General features: G+C 36.3%; 1 protein-coding gene across 8 annotated transcripts in view; it reads right to left on the bottom strand.

Moving 5' to 3' along the window:
* The window catches only part of LOC129723437 (reversion-inducing cysteine-rich protein with Kazal motifs), a 43,299-nt gene that overhangs the window by 9,984 nt on the left and 13,241 nt on the right, over positions 1–20,074 (bottom strand). For all 8 annotated transcript variants that reach the window (XM_055677660.1, XM_055677664.1, XM_055677665.1 and 5 more), the window contains exon 3: positions 4,221–4,276. In XM_055677660.1, coding sequence (XP_055533635.1) covers positions 4,221–4,276 — 56 coding nt within the window. The remainder of the gene's footprint in view (positions 1–4,220; positions 4,277–20,074) is intronic.

The following is a 20,074-nucleotide window of genomic DNA, read 5'->3' as shown; positions in this document are numbered from 1 at the left end:
GTGGTAAGTGTGGGAACAATCTTGCTGGGGATTCCTGCAGTAGAAATACTGAAAAAAGTGTTCGCTGTGGGGAGGATCAAAAGGAAATCTCGGCTTACATGCAGCGCAGGAATAAAATTAAACGGTCTTCTCAAGAGTGTTCAAAGCGTTCTTATGCAAACCGCGACCACTTTTACCGTAACATCAAAACCCTTTGATCTGTTGTCTTCAATTGAAACGGATACACTAGCAGGAACATTCTACGCCAATCCTGGGGAGTCTAAAAGAAGGAAAAATATTGTCTCTTCCAAACTTTAATGAATGGATGGTACAAACAAACCGAAAAGTGCTGCGGAAAAACCAAAGCAAACTCCCAGAAGGAGTTCCCAGCACTCCCAGGAACATCCTCCTCAATGAATTATATTTGAGCTTCCAATACGGCAAATTTGCTTGTTCAATTTGTGGGTGTTTTTTCGGTTGCAGTTTCGTTTTACCGATAGCTCACTCCACCGGGACAATTTTTAGAAACGATGTATGACCAACTTGTAGTTCCCAAGTAGTACTACAAATTTCCGAATATTGCAATGCTCTAACTTTTATACTTGTTACGGGAGTTACCTCACGGTGGAGTATATTTCACTCTCACGCTCACTTCATTTTTTGAGACCTATTTCCGAATCCATCTAAAGTGAAGTGACAAAATTAGCTCCGTGAAGTGAGATTGACAGTGGAGTGAAAATGAGAGTGTGACAAGTGAAATGAGTTTCCCAGCACAAAAATTTCTGAGTCTCACAAGGTCGAGTTTTTCCAATATTTTTTTTCTCGAGAAAACACCAGATCTCGGCGTTTTACGCAAGATATTTGGTATCAACAAAAATTTCCATATCGACAATTGCATGAACTGTGCCTTTCGTCATCAGTCTAAAAAGTGAGACTCAAAGCGGTCAATTTGACACTACTTCCTTTGAGTTGAAATTTTGTATGAGGTCATTTTTAGGAGAGACGAAACTTTCAAGCCTTATCGTTAAACGAAGTTCAAAGATTAGTTTACGCCTTACGTTTCCTTTGCCGCAGCTCAAAAAGTAGTTAGTCTCAAAGAGAGTCTTATTACTGAAAAATAACTTTGATATACATATTATCAATAGATCACGAATCAATCAATTTTTAAACCTTTCTCATTTTTGTGAAATCATTTTACCGTCCAAAAAATCCACGCAAAACGTCACATATAAATTTTCATATATTTTAATTTATCACTCTCTCGTAAACTGTTCGAAAATTCGCGGCAGAAAGTGCTTCCTAAACAAGGATGACACTGAGTTATATTTTCCCTATTTGGAGCATAGTGGGTTATTTATAGCGAAGTTTTAAATGGTTTTGCTTTAGTTTGCGAACCTTACGTCGTTTTAGAGAGGTTTTATTTTATAAAAAATATGCTTCATCATTTATATTCAGTTCTAATCAATTCAACGTGAAATCCTTCATTGGATATATCACGCATAAGCAAAGTAAAACGGTGATGTCTCAGAAGTAGGCTGGTCCGATCATGGTTCAAAGCTGGTCCGATCATGATACAAAACAGGCTTTCGCGTTTCACTAATAATTCAAACTTTAAAGCAAATATTTCATATAAAAAGTGTTCCTACATTGAATTTGAATGTTACAGAAGCATATTACTGGAAAATATACTGCAATCTTCAAATATTCAATTCCTAAATCACTGCTTGAAAACAAGACTTGGTAACAATTGTAAGGGCAAATTGTGCTCGAAAATAGACCATTTTTTAAACCTTTTTAATAATAATAATACTTAAGTAATCTGAATGAAACCTTCTGAACATGATGATGCGTGTACATATTTGATACAGTTTTTCATTTAATAGTTGAGAAATCTCGCATATAAAAAAATGGTCCGATCATGGTACATTTTCTGACTGGTCCGATCATGATACAACACCCTAATTGTAATTTTATTAATCACACTATTTTACTTTTGAAAATAGTCAAGCTTTGTCCACAGCCACAGCTATGGCGTAGCAATGGATAGCGCACTAGTTGCAGCGGATTCCAGCAACGATAGCAGCTGGGCCAGCTGATGCAGGGACAGCGGATACCAATGGCAGCGTACAGCGGCCACAACTGTGGCATGTCTATGGAGAGCGCACTAGTTGCAGCGGATCTCAGCATAGATAGCGGCTGATGCAGTGCAAAGTGCCTCCACTTCAGTGAAATGCAGTCTCTGTGCGATAGTGGGCACTAGTAAATGCATTCAATGAAAAGTTGACTCATTTTACCAACACATGAGTCGTCTAGTTTTGAGTGTTAAATCAGCTTTTCACTGTTTATTATATCACAAGGAATACTTTATTCGCACTGTCAGTGATAACGCAAAGATGTGATCGGCATCTTATCCGATACTAAAATGAACAACAACTTGTCCTCTTCAGGATGGAATAAAAACTTGATTGAAGAGGTAATATTTTCTATTGAGTAAATCCACATTCTCAAATTTGTAAGTTATAAATTTTACTTCATCTCCGTGTCTCAAAACGTACTGAATTATCTTTTCCTTCAGTCATGAGCACGACATCCGAAAAAATTTCATCTCAAAATTTAAAAATTTTCAAGTCTCAACCATGACAAGCAGCTTACTATATTATTGAAAATGGTTAATCCTTGTTGAAGCGCAAAATTCGATTGATCTGATTAGTCAACGTTTATTTACTAGAAAAAATGACTGACACGCAAGCAGCCGGGTTATCTTTCTTGTAAAAGAATTCTACTTCAACCTTGCGGTCGTGACTTAGCACACAACCCTCCTGTTATTTGCAGATGGTAGGTGTAGATTTGAATTTTTCTAAATTTCAAAAATAGCAGTAAACAGTGTTTAATACAACGGTTTGATTACAAACCTGCCCGACCTGTTTTTTAATCTACAAAAAAGTGTCACAAAATAACTTTTCCCACTGATCATTTTCTGGAGATAGTTTCGAAAAAAAATTGGTTAAGACAGTTTTATTAAGAAAATCATAAGCTCAGTTCTCAAGTTTTCAATTGACAATGTTCACCAATTTTTGTCCTCCCTTAGCTCAAATCATTCAAATTACAGTCTCAGGTTGAAAAATATTATCATAAATTTTTGGACAAATACAATTCTCTTCATATGTCATAAGCCAGTTGTCCAGTTTCGCTGCACATGTATGCCTAAGCTTCTGCCAGTATAAATACAAATAAAAAGTCAGACAACCTCGGGTTTTATTGTTACGGCTAACATAGAGTTTATACCTTTCAAACCACCCAACATTATCAACCGCCAGTCCTCGAGTGGTGCATCGAAATTGAATATAACTTTCGGTGCGTCCCATTCTGAGTGACACATTTCAGGTAAACAAGTAATGTGTCATGCTTTAAACACAGGAAAGAATTCCGGCGGACGCACCAGTACGCTCCTGAATTAATAATGTGGCATTAAATAAGCGTCTAAAGCGATTCATCCGGCCAACATCGCGGTGACTGCAAGACAACACGAACAAATTCTCCGCTTATATATTACTCAAACTGAGCATTGCCGACACCTATGGGACAATGCGCGAAATTAAACCACATCTGCGCAATCGCAACGACAGTAGAGTCACTTTTTGCAGATTGCAGAACAAAGGTAGAAAAGTGTGACTACAAAGATGCCGATCGTAGCTGTACAGAAAAGCAACTAAAGTTACGGTAATAAATCATAAACGATGCAAGCGAAGGTATGATTTGTGGCAGGATCTTGTCAAGAATAAGAAATAAGTAACCAAAACGTAAACGAGGTATCGAAAATTAAACATACACACTGCTGACTAAAACATAGAAAAATAACACGAAGACGATGAGAAGTTTGTCCTCCGTTATTGCTACTTAATTCACAGCGCGTAGAGTTACACGATTGAAACAACCTTTGCATATTTATACAGGAGAATACAATTTCCCTCCTGTATGTAGATAGCATTATGGTGTGATCTTTCACACATGTCACACATGAGTTCGCATCTAAAATACTAATTTATCTTTATTTTTACAGTTAACAACTATCGTAGCAACATTTATGCTGTGGTCAGAAAATCCAAAACAAGCTCAATCTACACCCAGAAATCTGCCAAGCCCCGGCTAGTGCGTGGCGTTCTTGATATTGCAATCATAAATTATCGTCCCCGGCGAGGATCGATACGAAAATCACCGAAAACAAATCTAAATATACTCACGCTTTCGCACGCTGTTTTACAAGAGCCATAAACATCTGAGCAACATGTGAAGATATCTGAAAGCAAAATAAGGCAATACAATCGTTAGCAATGTTATAAAATGGGTTTAATAAAGATATTTATATCCGACGGCAGAGACATGCCGGCGCGAAACAAGATACAAGGGCAATGATAGAAAACCAAAACATGACACATAAGACGCAACAAGTGGGTGCAATTTGTGTCCGTTTTAGTTTTCAGTGACAGTCGAGATCGGGATGCGACGATAAATAAAACCAATGCAGGTAAAACTATGGGTGCAGAATGCAATTAAAACTATTCATTTTTTGTGGCTGAGTTCGCACCAGGTTTCAATTACGAGTATTTTGATATCTCACAAGGTAAACTGGGATAAGGATACTCATTCGCTATTCATATTCACAATTTTTATTCTACAGTATCATTTCCTATTTTCAAGCTTCATACAATAAAAAAATATATTGTCATATTTGTTCTAATTGTTGGTCTTCTTACTTATTTGCATTTGGACACAATCATTTCTCCGTTTCCGTTTTTACAATCTTCGCCACCTTTTTTCTTCCTGTTTTCTTTTTGTTAATATTCTTTCTTTATTTTGTTACTCCATGTTTATTTCGGAAAACTCCTTTCTACATTCTCTTTTGTCCAATGAGCCAATTTGATACCGCTAATAAATCACATCCAATCGTATTATTTGCTTAAACAAACTTTTTGAATGGTGATTTGGTAACCAAAGATGGAAGCTTCCACATTGAAATTATATGCACTCAATGCTCCCCTGATACTCCCCACTTGTGCGATACATCAAGATTTAGCTGTTAATTGGAGGTTTATTTTTCTATAGCAGGGTGCATGAAGTGCACACAGTCGAAAGCGTCTTTTTTTCTACATCATCAGTAGAAATGAGCAAATTTAATTAAAAGCAACACTTCACGAACGCGTGACGCGAGTTGGCTTAAGTGTGGCCAACTGCGTCAACCGCCTGCGTCTGTCAGATCAAGTAAAACGTTTAGGAATTGGCTGTTGGAGGAGCGCACAGGACAAAGGCGTAGCGTGAATCATGTGACAGCAAAGGCACAGTTTTGTTTTTTCATAGTAACAACGGATGTATTGCCGCCGGAAACCACGCAGGCATTAGAGAGGGTTTTGAGCTCACGATTATAGTTATCTTAGAAGTCCAACAAAACGCGTGAAAATAAATTATACTGAAGATTTTTAATAGAAATGTATATGAGTTAAATATTAGATAACAAATAAATAATGAATGAATTACTACTAAATTATCAATGATACAGTCTAGAGATTACAGTTGTACCGACACCTTCCCTGTGGTTCTGGTTGGAGATTATAGTGGAATCTGGGTTGGTTATAAGCCGGAACGCCACTAGATGAACCGTACCGTGGTGGTGGGCTAGGTTCGATCGGTTGTTGTTTACCAACAATAAGAGTAGCTGCGTCCCGCAGTAAATCTGCCGTAAGACCCTTTACTCCCAGTTGTTCTACACAACTGGTGGCACGGAAAACACGGCTGCATTCGTCACAACTATCCCGCAAAGCGTATTCAACACACGCCTTTGTCTTGTCACTTAGAGTTTCCGCATCAGGAGCAGCATAGTTACGGATGTAGACACGAGTAAGATTCAATCCAACCCCAGGTTCGTACAATCCTTCAGCGATGTATTGGCAACGATAGAGGCACTTAGTTTCTGGTACTTCCGGGAACACACCTCTGCTAAATTGTTCGAGGAGTTGTTTGGGAGTCCGCAAATAGTTGATACAATCAACGGCGGCTTGAACCGCATTCAGACGCCTCAGAGGAACATACTCCTGGGAACATTTAAGATTTCCCCATTGTTGGTAGTAGCACAGGAAAGTTTCGTACGCTTTTGAACAATCATCCTGGCAGAGCGCTAGTTTCGCGTTGATGCACTCTCTTGTACGTCTAGCATAGCTAGTATCCTCGGCCGAAGGCTGGAAGTAATTTTCTATGGCCGGTCCTTGCACTCCTGTTGTGTCATTCCACCATCCAGAGTTCACACCGGCACAACGAATCAAGCACCTCAGGTCCTTATCCTGTGTGAGGTAATTAGCCGCAACAAGACGGTTTACAGCATCCTTCGGTTGATTTAAATACTGCGCGCATTCATTCAAAGATTGTCGTAGTGACTTCAACTTATAGGCAAACTGCGATTTTTCTCCACTTGAGGCGGGTATCATGGGCATATTGTACTGCCCCAATGTGACCGTGGCCAAAGCAAAAAGGAGGAAAACTGAAATTGTTTGCATTTTTCGAATCAACGTTCAATAAAAATCGGTGCCAATGGATATTTCTCTAACACGATTCTGAATATGACTGTGAGAATAATTTGCTTGCAGAGAGATTTTAAATGATGCAACAATAGGTTTGAAAATATCTAAATTTTGTAGCATTGTCATGTTTTTCTTACTAACCAAAACAGTATAACTGTGCATGAGTTTACATGTGCAAAGCCGCACTTGGCACCACACTGCATTGATGCAACAGAAGTAATGCGTGATATACGTGCTGTAAGAATGCTTAGGAGAAATCAGTGTTTTTCGTTCCGTGAAGACGCTTTAACGTGACATGTAGTTATTATAAGATGACTAATATCACAAATCGTGGTTTATTTTTTCTTCTCTGTAATTCTAGGAAACCGATAATATCTTTATCAGTGTTGAAAGACTAAAGAAATTCATTTCAAAGACATAGGAAATTTAAAAAAGTGTGGTGCTAGTTTCGCACATAACAGCAACGTTCAATTTCAAAAACATTCGAAATAGCTCAAGAGTGATGCCATGATTAGGAAATTCAGCCAAATATAAGAAAGTTAAGCCAAATATATAGAATCAAAAATGCTAATAATAACAGAACATTGAAGGAATCTCCTCATCAGTTGAAGGTAGTTTATACAAATTATTTCTCTATGTCTTTATTTGCACCTAGAAAAAAAAAGAAGAAATCAACAACCTTTGCCCAATTTACCAATTCAGTTCAATCAACTCCTTGAAAAAATTGTCAAAAACAGAAAACAACATTTATCATCGATCCACAGATTCTGAAGATGGTCGTTTTCATACTTTTACTCTAACTCATCAGATTTATTCGCAAGAATAAGGACTTCCTGCTGAGTTTTCTAACTCTGTCTTTCAAAATATGTGGAAGAACCATCAAACAAATCACGACGGGGTATATTGAATTACAGCTCGTAGTATATAAGAAATTGTGAATTAAGAAAAAGGCAAACGAAACAATTTTCAAAAAAAAAAATTTTATATTTTCAAACATTACGTTATTATTACATATCTTTCTCTCCTATATGACACAAAACGTCTCAATTTTTCTATTACCTCTCTCCCCGCAATACGCGTTTCGTACTTCAAGGATGCCCCTAATAATAAAAAATATTAGGATTCACTAAAAAACAACACTCAAAAACTAAAAAAATAGTTGAGAAGGTTGTTTATAAAACATTACCAGCGAAAAATTATCTTCCGAAGTGAAATCGCCCGAAGGCTGGCATCTTCCCCAGGTGAAAACCACCCGAATCTGACATCACTGGACACTACCGCATAATTAATGTAGAATTACGACAGCCTGTCTTATTTTAATATATTTTTTGCAACAGGTTTGGGACTCCACTTAATTGGGGTCAATTAATTTAATGGTGTGAAGCGATAGATTTCCTTGAAAATTCTCTTTCAACCCTTTCTTTTGATTATTTGATTGGTAACCTTGAAGAGAAGCGTTGATTGATAACCCTAAAGATAACATAATGGCACACTCACCGGCAGTGGCCGAAAAGGCTGAAGGTAAACGCTACGCGACAGATCAGGACAACATTAGAAACATGTCCGGATATGTTTAGCAATGCTATGCAGTGCTGCGATTTACCAGTTGGTCCGTGTGGAACGCTACACTCAAAATATTTTGAACATTATTGTTACGTGAAATTTCCTGTACTTATTCATTTTCTGTCATTTTGCATGATTTATGTGACAAACATAACATCTACGTGAAAATCACATGCATACTATGTTTTATCACGTAGTATCTACGTGAACTTGGCAACGTCAAACAGAATGTCATAGAAGAAGTATCGCGTGAACTCTTTATGTGAAAATACACAGAAATCAAAATGGCGAAGCTGTTGTCTAACTCAGTCTCTGACAATAAAATAGAATTTCTCGACGGCTTGCCAATAAGTGAGCTTTCGAAAAACCGTACGAATTTGACATCGAGCCTTGAGCTTACAGGTTTCACACATATTTAGTTCAAAGGTCAAGGAGTTTCCTATACATAAACAGTTGCAGCTTTACAATAGTAATCGCCGGCAAATGTCGTAATATTTGTCCGTTTTTATGTCGTTTGATTAATTTACGAATCGGCGATTTTGCATGGCCGTGCGATTTATCAAGCAACATATTTCTATAATTCCTAAAAACTATTTGCCGTCTTTTAAGAATTGGGGAAACAAAATTTGGAAATTTTATGTTTAATCAAACGTAGTAGCTAGCAGATAATCGAATGCTTTCCATTTTACCGGTAGTTGAATTCTACGTGAAATTTACATAAAATGCATATGTCTGCTGTATAAGATTCATAGGATAAATCATCGCACCAGATGATGATGAACTCAGATGACAATCACGTAGAATCTACGTGAAAATGACAGTGGAAAATATTCACATAACTTTTCCGGTAATTATGACGTGAAAATTATTTTGAGTGTACGATCGAATAAGTCGCCTACGCTAATCGCTAAGTCGCTAACCGGAATATTTAGCTCGATAATCGCTAAACGCTAAACGCTAAACCCACATCAGCGGAACTTTCGCTAATCGCTAATCGCTAACTTTTTAATATGTAAATAGTCATATCGTTATATTTATTGCTCGTGTTTTGTAAGATTTGGACCACTTTGATCTCTTTTGGTTAAACAAACAAAAACAATTACTTTTGAAAGCTATTTACAGTAAGAGGTTCACGAAACGGTATTAATATTTGATTTTGTAAAAACAAGAATAACAAAAGTTATTTGGCTTGCATTGAAAATAGATACTCTTAGGAATGTATTCATGAAAATTCAATTATTATCTGAATCGAAAAAGTAGAACCAAAGTTGTCATAATTTCAAGCGCATTGCAATTTACCAAAGTTCTTGGTGTGCCAAAAATTCAATCTAGACCTTGTGCTTGTTCTTCAAAATGCTCCTGTGGCTTGTACGATAACTGGAACTCCATTCTAGGGTAAAAAAACTGACAAAAGTAACTTTCGCAGTAAAGTATGTTCATCTTTCGAGGCAATTTACGTACGCCATCAGCAATTCACAGTTTTTCTAAATATTTCTGTTGTCGCTTCTCCACAAAATTTAGCGAATTAGCGATTAGCGTTTCGAAGGCCAAAATTTTAGCGACGCTAACAGTTTCGCTAACCAGCTCAAAAATTAGCGAAATCGCTAAATCGCTAACTAAATTTTAGCGTCGCTAATTAGCGAATTAGCGAATTAGCGGAATGGTGCCCACTACTGCCTGTTGTCATAGCCTGACAAAAAGTCGTAAGAATGAAAGCGTTTGATTTACTCATCCCGTGCAAATCTTATGGGAGAAGCAGAGTAAACTCATATTCATACGGCCTAAAGTCATTTTCAATTGACAATTATTAGCTTATAGTGACGCTTTGACCCGACGCTTTCATTTGGGTTGATTAGCTATTTACGGATTTCGGATTTTTATATCAGCCAAAAGAGCGTAATTTCCTGAGCAAAACAATTTTTTCAATTTCATATCGTTGTCTTTTAATTTTTAAATAAAGAATAAAAATCGCTTGAATGACAGTTAGTATATGGGCGAACTGTCATTAAAGCGATTTCGAGCAGATCAGTTAAATTTTGTGAATTAAAAACCAAAAAACAACGATATAAAATTTTTAAAAATCACGTTTTGCTTAGTAAACGCAGTTCTTCCAGATGATATCAAAATTGGTATAGCTAAACAACCCTTTGTGAGTCACATGAAAACTATTCGAAAGCTCTTGCTTTGATTTTAACAGCTGGCGGACTTGAAAATGAAAGCAATGATTTTCAATTGAAAGCGGAGATTATCACCGTCACTCTCACATGACGATTTTCAATTGAAAATGGCAATGACCGCTGACGTGAACAGGAGGCTCCCATACAATGCTTCAGGCACAAATAGGGAAGAGGAAGAAAAGGAAATCGTGACGATATGAAACAGAGGATGCAAACTCCAGATTCACAACCCGAAGTGGCTATGGGGCGCTAGTAATCAACAGCAGAAAAATCTCCGACATATAGAGCAGAACTTGCGTGACGTATTTATTGGATGTCATTGCCGTTCCAAATGCGTATTGCGGTGTGAGAAAACGATCATCAAACAACGCGAAATCAAATAAAACGCTGAAGGAATGGATAGGGACATAGTATGCGTCAGCATCTCCGTCAGTTGAGATAGTCATCAGTTTCATTTTAAATGACGCAAGTTTCATTTGAAATGAAAAGAAAGAAATAAAAGTTTCGATGACAGTATTCGAAAGAAATCAAATGAAAATGAAACTGTTCGAATCGAAATTATAGCGCGAAATATTCAGTTCCTTTGTTGTGTTTCGGAAATGCGGGGCCCTGGCCAAGCTTTAGCTTAGGAAAATGACTGGAGAGCGACACTATACTGACGACTTTTCTCTCTTTTCACTCTAACAGCCTCATGCTTGAGCTATTCATGAGAGCTCACATACAGCTACAGCTTACACGAGGCAAAGAAACTGTATTGTGTTGCGTACGACAGCTCATTCTTGCGCATGTATTTTGTTTGTTTGGACATGACAGCCTCGTTTGCTCATTTCGAGGATGTCCTGTTGCTATTGACAGCCTGCTGATCGGCTGCGGCTGTCATCGACTCGCATTTTTTCATTTCTCCTATTTCACAGGCCGGTGGCATAATGAATACAAAGCAAACCGTTTCCTTTATTGATATTGTTTCCCACGTAAGAAAAAACGTGCTTCGCACCATCTCTCTTTCATTCTTTCATCGGCCTTTCTGTCGTGAATCATAATCACCTGACATCCCGCTCGGATTCGTGTTGAAGGATATCGGAAGATTATAGGCTGTCATTTGCGACAGCTTGGAAATACCAACAGACATAAGGAGATGAAAAATAACAGCCCGTATCGAGTTGCATGTGTGCTGTCGTCAGTTACTGTCGGACTGTTTACCGAACGTGTGGAGGGCAGAGAGAGCTGTGCAATACAATGAGAGCCGGATCAGTTGTAAATTTGCTGTCATTGTCTTGCAGTCATTTTCAAAACACTGGCCCTGGCTATCGCTCTACCGGTTAAACATTTTTCGATAGTACAAATCACAATTTTCCGCTATTCTTAACAACTTTCGTTGAATTTTCGAAGACAAATGAAGGTTTTATATACGTAAGATAAAAAAAACGGTTTTGTTTTATTGCGGGGCCGTAAATCCGGCTCTGGTTATGGTCGTTAGAGATACAGAGGTAACTCAGTCACTGGCAACAACGATTGTAACACTTCCTTTTTTCCTTTCCTAAACCGACCGTAAGGATATAGCCGACGCCGACGCCGTTGTCGATTTCTATACAAACCTAAAGCGACTGAATTACTATACAATGAAAAGAGTAAATTAATCCCAAATAGGCAGGTGTTTTCTAGCTCAGATCCATTACGGAGCAGTAACTACGAGATGTGCGGTCGTTCAAGCTCAAGCCCAATATACCATAAAAGAAAACAAAAAAATCCAGGGTTTGGTGGAAATTAGAATTCTTTTTGCCTATTTCCTAGAATGTTATAGCAATCACTGCCAAAACCAAAGGTATAAAAGTGGTCCCAATAGCCGAATGTCATATACCACTCGACTCAGTTCGACGAATTGAGCATTTTTTGTATGTATGTATGTATGTGTGTGTGCAAGTTTTTTTCTCACTCACTTTTCTCCGAGATGGATGGACCGCTTTTTTTATGATATCAATTGCAAATGAAAGCCATAGGTTGTCATTGAATTTTATAGTAATCGGATTTTTAGTTTAGAGGTTATGTATCAAAATGTAAAAATCACAAAATATCAATATCTCAGAAACCACACAATCGATTTTGATAACTGGTGTTAAATGAACGGGCTATCTCCAAAAACCTTAACTTATAAATTTCGCAATGATTGAGCATATGGTTCAAAAGTTATGTAAGAAATGTTATTCAGAGGCTGTTAAAACTCACTAATTTTTCTCAGAGAAGACTGAACCGATTTTCACAAAATTAATGTCGAATGAAAGGTCTAGTTGCCCCATAGGTTGTTATTGAATTTCATTGTAATCGGAGTATAACTTTGTCCGTTAATAATAAACATGTGAAATCACGTTATAAAACGGAACATATTCCAAAGACTGCTTGAACTCACTCACTTTTCTCAGAGATGACTGAGCCGATTTTCACGAAATCAGTTGAAAGTAAAAGGTCTAGTGGATAGGAAGCTATTGAATTTCCTTGTCATTACACTTTTAATTTAGGCACCGTGTTTCAAAATGTGAAAATCACGGAACATCATTACCTCCTAAGCTACGCAACAAATACCATAGAAGAGGAAAACTGAAAATTGTTTTGGCTATAACTCTGGTATAAGTTATCAGATTTCGGATTTTCTTTGATATTATGGTATATTATTGCGTTCTGCATCAATTTATGCAAAAAACCCAAAAAGTGAAAAAATGTCACATGTACCACTTTTGCTCTCAACGGCTCATGTGGCCTCAACAAAATGTAATTTGGTATTGTGCTATTTGTACGTTTCCGGTATTACTCGTAATTGAAGTGTACGAAATTCAAAGTTATTTCTTTTATTTCACTATTTCTTCACCACAAATATTTTACTCTTGATAATTTTTTTTAACTTTATTTATTTTTTAACTAATTATTTTTATTTTTATTTATTTTTGATTATTTTTGATATATTTCATTCTTTACATATTTAAGTATTTTTTTTTATTTTAGATTTTCTCCTAGAAAGGTATAGCAATCACTGGCAAAGCCGAAGGTATAAAAGTGGTCCAGAGAGTTGAGCATTTTCTGTATGTGTGTGTGCAACTTTTCAATCTCACTCGATGATTTCTCAGAGATGGCTGGACCGATTTTTACAAAATCATTCTCAAATCGAAGGTCTAGCTGCCTCATGTAATCCTATCAAATTTTATTGTAATCGGATGTTTAGTTTTCACGTTATTAATCAAAATGTGAAAATCACGAAACTTCATTATCTCAGAAACTACACAACCGATTTGAACAATATTCATTTCAGATTAACGGACTAGTTAAGGGTTAACTGATGAATACGTGGTTCAAAAGTTGTGAAAAGAATGTTATATTTGAAACAGCAACAAAATCCTACTATAAATAATCGAATCTAAAATGATATTTAATCGAATGATATATAATTGAGTCCAACCTAAATATGACTACAGTGACGTTTCAATTATACCATGATAAAAAAAATTCACGTCATATATTTGCAACATATTTACTTCATCTTATTTGCATGTGTTAATGTATGTTCACATGTGTTTGAATGTTTTGTTTTGAATCTTCGGTATAGTTTCACTGTTGGCTTCCAAAAATTTGTTATTTAGAGTGGGAAATAAATCCAGCAAAAATTATCAAGGTATATTTTTTCTGGAAATTGAAGCGTTCGAGTAAATCTATTTTAACAAATAATAAGTTCGAATGCGAAAGGCTGGGTCTCACCGTTAAGTGAAATAATCAGTTTTTTTTTTTCATACATCTCATTGGCACTCTAATATCTATACATGTTTGTATGTGTAAATGTGTGTTCTTATGCGTGAGAATGTTTAGTTCAAAATGTACTGTATAATTTTGCTGTTGGCTACCTAATTTGATTATTCAAAGTAAACTATGAATTCAGTAGAAATTATCAAGATGTAAATTTATTCGAAAATTTGAAGTTTTTTGGCAAATTTGTTTCAACGAATAATAAGGTGTGAATGAGAAATGCTAGGTCTCACCGCTAGGTGGATAAATTCGTGTTTTTTGAAAATGGGTCATTCCCAATGAGCATAAAAGAGAGGTGAGGAGGAGAGTGCATTTTTCTAGTATTATTAAATGCTTCAAATGTAAACAACTAGACGTACTCAATGGTAAACCCGAATAGCTACGTCACTATTTGGCAATAACTATAGACAGAGGGGGGAGTATAGGGCCGCGTACAAGTGTTAGTTAGTTTCCTCCTCACCTTTCTTTTATGTTCATTGGATCATTCCACAGGAAGTGTACATACTGTTGAACGCGATCATTACGGATTTGGCTCAAAGTTGGTGGAATTATTTATCTAGTGTCACTTTGGAAAAACCCCAATTTTCTTGTCGATTAGGACCCATCGATAGGACCCCTATTTTTTGCAAATTTACGCATTTTTGTTTGAAAACACATTTTTCTTTTTTCTTACTATTTGTAGACGTTGGACTGACAGTTAATTTTTGAAGGAAATAAACCAAGGAATTCAGAAAAAATATAAAACTTTTAACCGGAAGTGCTGCCAGATGGATGATTTTTGTATTTTAAAATTAAAATTGCATTTTTCTTTCATTTTAAATTTGATAGTCCTATCGTGTTTCACGGAAATTTTTACGTGTGTAAGAAAGCATCGCACTATGTGGAATAAAAAGAAAAAGGAAACAATGGATAGCGATTCGTTATGTCAGGAGCGAGGAAAATTAAAATAATATTATTTTGAATTAAGTCTTACCGTAGAATAAAACAATATAAAACAAAAAAAGCGGTAAATATGCAACCAAGAGAAAAAAACTAAATAAAGTTAAAAAGTGAAAAACACATAATCAGGAGAACCCGTGAAAACATTTTATGAGTTGTTCTTTAGATTAGAAAGTCAACAGACATCTGTCTTCTTCTTTTTCTAACTAAAGAAAGGTTCAGCGAATCGGCATAAAAATTTGTATTTAGAGATTTTTGAGTCCGAGGAGGGGTTTAATGTTTGTTTGAGACCCCTCCCTCCTCTAGAAGGGAGGGCTCTCATACAAATGAATCACAAATGTCTGCATAACCTGAGAATTATTCAAGTAAATGGAACCAAATTTGGCATGAGGTGGATTTTGAAAGCAAAAAATATATAGTAGTTTGACCCTAATTCCATACGAATGATGCACAAATTTTTACATAACTCGAGAACTTATTAATAAAATGGAACCAAAATTGCCATGAGGAGGTTTTCGAGGGCGAGGCATGTTTGTTTGGTGATTTGATACCCCTCCACCTTTTGAAGGAGAGGGCTCCCATACAAATAAACACAAACTACATAGCTCGAGAACTAAGCAAGCAAATGCAAATTTGGGAAATAAGGATTTTAGAGTACGAGAAATGTTTTTATGATAGTTTGACATCCCTCCATACTCTAGAAATATGAGAGACGCACAAATCAATGTATTACAAGTAACGATGCCTTTTGAGTTTGAACCCCGAGGGACCTCTTTAAATCTCAACTTTTTCTTTCTGTTTGGAATAACCTGGAAGTTGTTGCCGTTGCTCAAGTTTGCTTTTTTAACCAGAACTCTCGTTTTACAGTGATACCTCTACAACCAAGAATGAACATCGTACATCGGTTTTTCATTTTTATGTATAAATGCAAAATGTAGGTTTTCCTCTGCAAATTTTCATACAAATTCAAAATGCATAGCGCCAAGCGGAGACAAAACCAATCGACTCCCAGTAAGTTTAGCATTGTTTGTGGCCCCAAATGGAACCATAAAAACTTGGTTTGTAAAATAGATTTATTAAAACCCACCCCAATGATTACATAACCACATAATTGTGATGATTTTTAGAATGAGAAAAAGGAAGATAGTTTTCGTTTTCTTTTTTTAATATTTGTACTAATAATAACCATTCGAGTTCGGTTTACTGTAGTTGGTTCTCTGATGGTTCGTATTGCGTTGTTTTGTAGAAACGTGTTAATTATTAAAAACTTTACTTGAATAGGTGGATTGTACTTTTTTTCTCAACTCGCCAGATGCTATAAATCCTCGAACACGCTGCCTTTTACAAAACAGTTATTTGGTGCATACGGAAAAACCGAAATCTATTAGTAAAATAATATTCCTAGCCTACATATAGAGTAATACCTGATCGCATCGCCCACCATCCAGATATACAGTAGGTGACTTAGCATTTTCATCGCATCAACAAACTCGTTTAAATGCAATCTAGTTTACTCTTATAGAAGGCAGTATACCAAAGAATTTTCGCTACCATCATTGTGCTCAGTATGACTATTTGAACACTGATTCATGTTGGAAATTTCACGGATATGGAGATGCTTTTGTAATAAAATTCTTTAAAAGTACTCATTGTGAAAAGTCAAGAAGAGTTGTAGGTTAATTGATTATCTGTCAAAAAAATTAAGTTTGAAGAAATTTGAGATGACAGTTTTTTAATTACTTCTTCTGTTATACGCAGTGCAACTAGATCGACAATCGTTTTTATCGGTGGTAGTTTTAGTTGAACATGAATTGGTAATAAAAAATAATATTCAACCTTCCGAAGTGAGTTGTTTCTTTCGGTTGAATATCAAAATTATTTCCGCATAATTTCACCGTCGTTTGAACATAAAATATAACAAAACAAGAAAACGTTGTTAGATATACCATAACAAAAATTAGTGTGATATTGGTTACACTGCACACTGGGCCAGAAATGGAATCCAGCGGAACGAAATTAATAGCGCTCTTAGGGTTTAACCAATCGGTTTCCGATCTTCTACAAAGTTTCTTGGTATAGTTAGAGCGTCATTTTGGATGTTTGAATTGGTTCGGAATTTAGCCGCAAAGGTGGCGTTGCGATGCCAACTTCTTTTCCTTACACGCTAGAGTTTTGCGGTATTCGACAAGATTATAGATCTCTAAACTTTACAAAATATACAAAATTTCTAACTTTTCAAGTTTCAGAGATTTACGAGTTTCTGTAAAATTTGTCTGAATTTCACGTTTTTATGTGATAATTTTATGAGTTCACCCGAATTAATTTCTTACAAATTTCTTCTCGATAGAAATTGAATAATTACGTCGTTTTCGTCCGAGTACAGAAGTATCTGAAGTACTTAAGTAGAAGTAATACACAAAATTTGAAAAAAATACATAATTTTGTGAAGTAGATATCTCAGCGGGTAGCAAGTATTAGCAAACCATGATTTTTTTTCTAAAAATAGTCCATCAAAAAATCTTTATTTTCTGAAAATTTGAAAGAAGTGTTTTTTGGTGATTTTGTTATATTTAAGTTTTAATATATTCATAGGTTTCATATAAAAATACAATTGCTATGTATTTATTGCATGAAATACACGGTCCAGCACTTTGATGCTCTATCCAACCTATGTGCAGTCTTTAGCAAAGTTTTTCAGTGTAATAAGAACTTCAACTTGACACTCAGTTTAGTTCGCGATTTGGCGGCAGAGATGGCGCTGCGACACCAACTTTTTATTCTTACACGCTAGAGCTTTGCAGTTTTCGACAAAGTTTTAGATTAGAAAATTTTATGTAACTTTGTAACAGGAACAAAATTTCTTTCTCTTTAATTTTTTTGGAAACTCACGAGTTTTAAAGAATTTGTTTGAGATTCACGTTTTTTGTAATAGTTTTGTGATTCGAAACATCAAAATCACCAAAGAATATGCAATTTTCTGAATCAGTATAGTTTTCGGTTAAAGTATGCGTCGTGTTTTCGTTAGTAAAGCTGGGCAGAGAAATTTTACAAAAACTCGTATATCTCTGAAACTTGAAGAGTTGGAAATTTTGTATATTCTGTAAAGTTTCATGGAATTTAGAGATCTACAATCTTGTCGAATACCGCAAAGCTCTAGAGTGTAAGGGAAAGAAGTTGGAATCGCAACGCCACCTTTGCGGCTAAATTCCGAACCAATTCAAACATCCAAAATGACGCTCTAACTATACCAAGAAACTTTGTAGAAGATCGAAAACCGATTCGTTAAACCCTAAGAGCGCTATTAATTTCGTTCCGCTAGATTCCATTTCTGGCCCAGTGTGCACTGGAAGCGTTTTGTTTATCTTCTCATCGCGCATTTTGACCCGCCTCGAATAAATATAGGAATTGTTCAAATAACTTGCATATTAATTTGATCAAGTAATTTTACGTTGGCTGCTGAATAGTATTGTTATCAGGGGGCCTGATGTCTTACGAAAAGACATATTTATTCTTTGTTGAACTCATATTATTAATAAACATATCCAAAACCAGAAAAAACGAGCTTGTTTTCGAAAAGCGGTTGTATTATTGATAAAAAACAACTTCAACAAAAGTTTTCAATTGCGCTTGTAGTACTTTTATATGACTACTTTCATTAGGACTTATTTTCTAACATGTTTTGAGTGTTACTTGGTAAGTTATCCCTTGACAACTTTACTCTATCTCTTGTAATTATTTAATTTATTGTTTTATTAAAAAGGTACAATATCTCCAGCTCTTTTCGAATGTTACTCTAAATAAATTTAAAATCGTCTGGATGGAGAAAGGTCTTGATTTAAAACGGTGGAAAACTTTAAAAATAAGAACTCTCGATATTTTCTTAGTTTGCATTTGCACTTTTTCTAAAGTGATATCAATTAGTCTAATCCAAGAGATAGAACGTTTTTCCAATAGTTTCGGAACAAACTTGTACGCAAAGTTTGGAAACTAGCTTTATTCTTTTTGAACATTTGATTCGCTATTACTGTGTATTGTATAATATGTAATTAGTTAGTAATAATAATTAGTTCCAGAAATGTGCCGAATCGCCCAATCTCGAACGTACGAGATTCGTAGGAAACGTTCCATCTGAAACGATTGTTGCTCCATTCATCACGCGCTGTAAACCCTCACACCTTTATGCAGAAGTGCAGCAAAAGTGCTGCAGGCCAAGTGGTTTCGCCGCTTGAGCATGTTCAGTGTACACTTTTCTCCTAATTGTTTTTACCGACAACCTCCGTTACACCGGTTAGGGCAGACACAATTTTGCGGTGCATCCTCTCCGATTTACTATATATAAACTGCCGAGCAAAAACTCAACATATCAGTAGTACTTTTACTTTCAACTCAATTAAGTTAAGTAAGCAAGTCACTATGAATATAATTTCGAGTTTACTAATTGTCGCTAGTGCGACGATGGTGTTGGGTCAGTACAACATGCCCATGATACCCGCCCCAAGTGAAGAAAAACTGCAGTTTGCCTACCAGTTGAAGTCTTTGCGACAATCGTTGAACGAATGCGCGCAGTATTTAAATCAACCCAAGGATGCTGTAAACCGCCTAGTTGCGACTAATTACCTCACGCAGGATAAGGACCTGAGGTGCTTGATTCGTTGTGCCGGTGTGAACTCTGGATGGTGGAATGAAACAACAGGAGTTCTAGGTCCGGTCATAGAGAGTTATTTCCAACCTGCGGCCGACGATACTTGCTATGCTAGACGTACGAGAGAGTGCATCAACGCGAAAATAGCGCTCTGCCAGGATGATTGTTCGAAAGCGTACGAAACTTTCCTCTGCTACTACCAGCAATGGGGTAATCTGAAATGCTCCCAGGAGTATATTCCTCTGAGGCGTCTGAATGCGATTCAAGCGGCCGTTGATTGTATCAATTATTTGCGGACTCCTAAACAACTCCTAGAGCAATTCAGCAGAGGTGTATTCCCAGACGTGCCAGAAACTAAGTGCCTCTATCGTTGCCAATACATCGCTGAAGGATTGTACGAACCTGGGCTTGGATTGAAT

This window comes from Wyeomyia smithii, chromosome 2 (genome assembly GCF_029784165.1).
Source record: "Wyeomyia smithii strain HCP4-BCI-WySm-NY-G18 chromosome 2, ASM2978416v1, whole genome shotgun sequence".
In the NCBI taxonomy this organism is placed as follows: domain Eukaryota; kingdom Metazoa; phylum Arthropoda; class Insecta; order Diptera; family Culicidae; genus Wyeomyia; species Wyeomyia smithii.
This window is presented reverse-complemented; position numbering and strand designations above follow the sequence as displayed.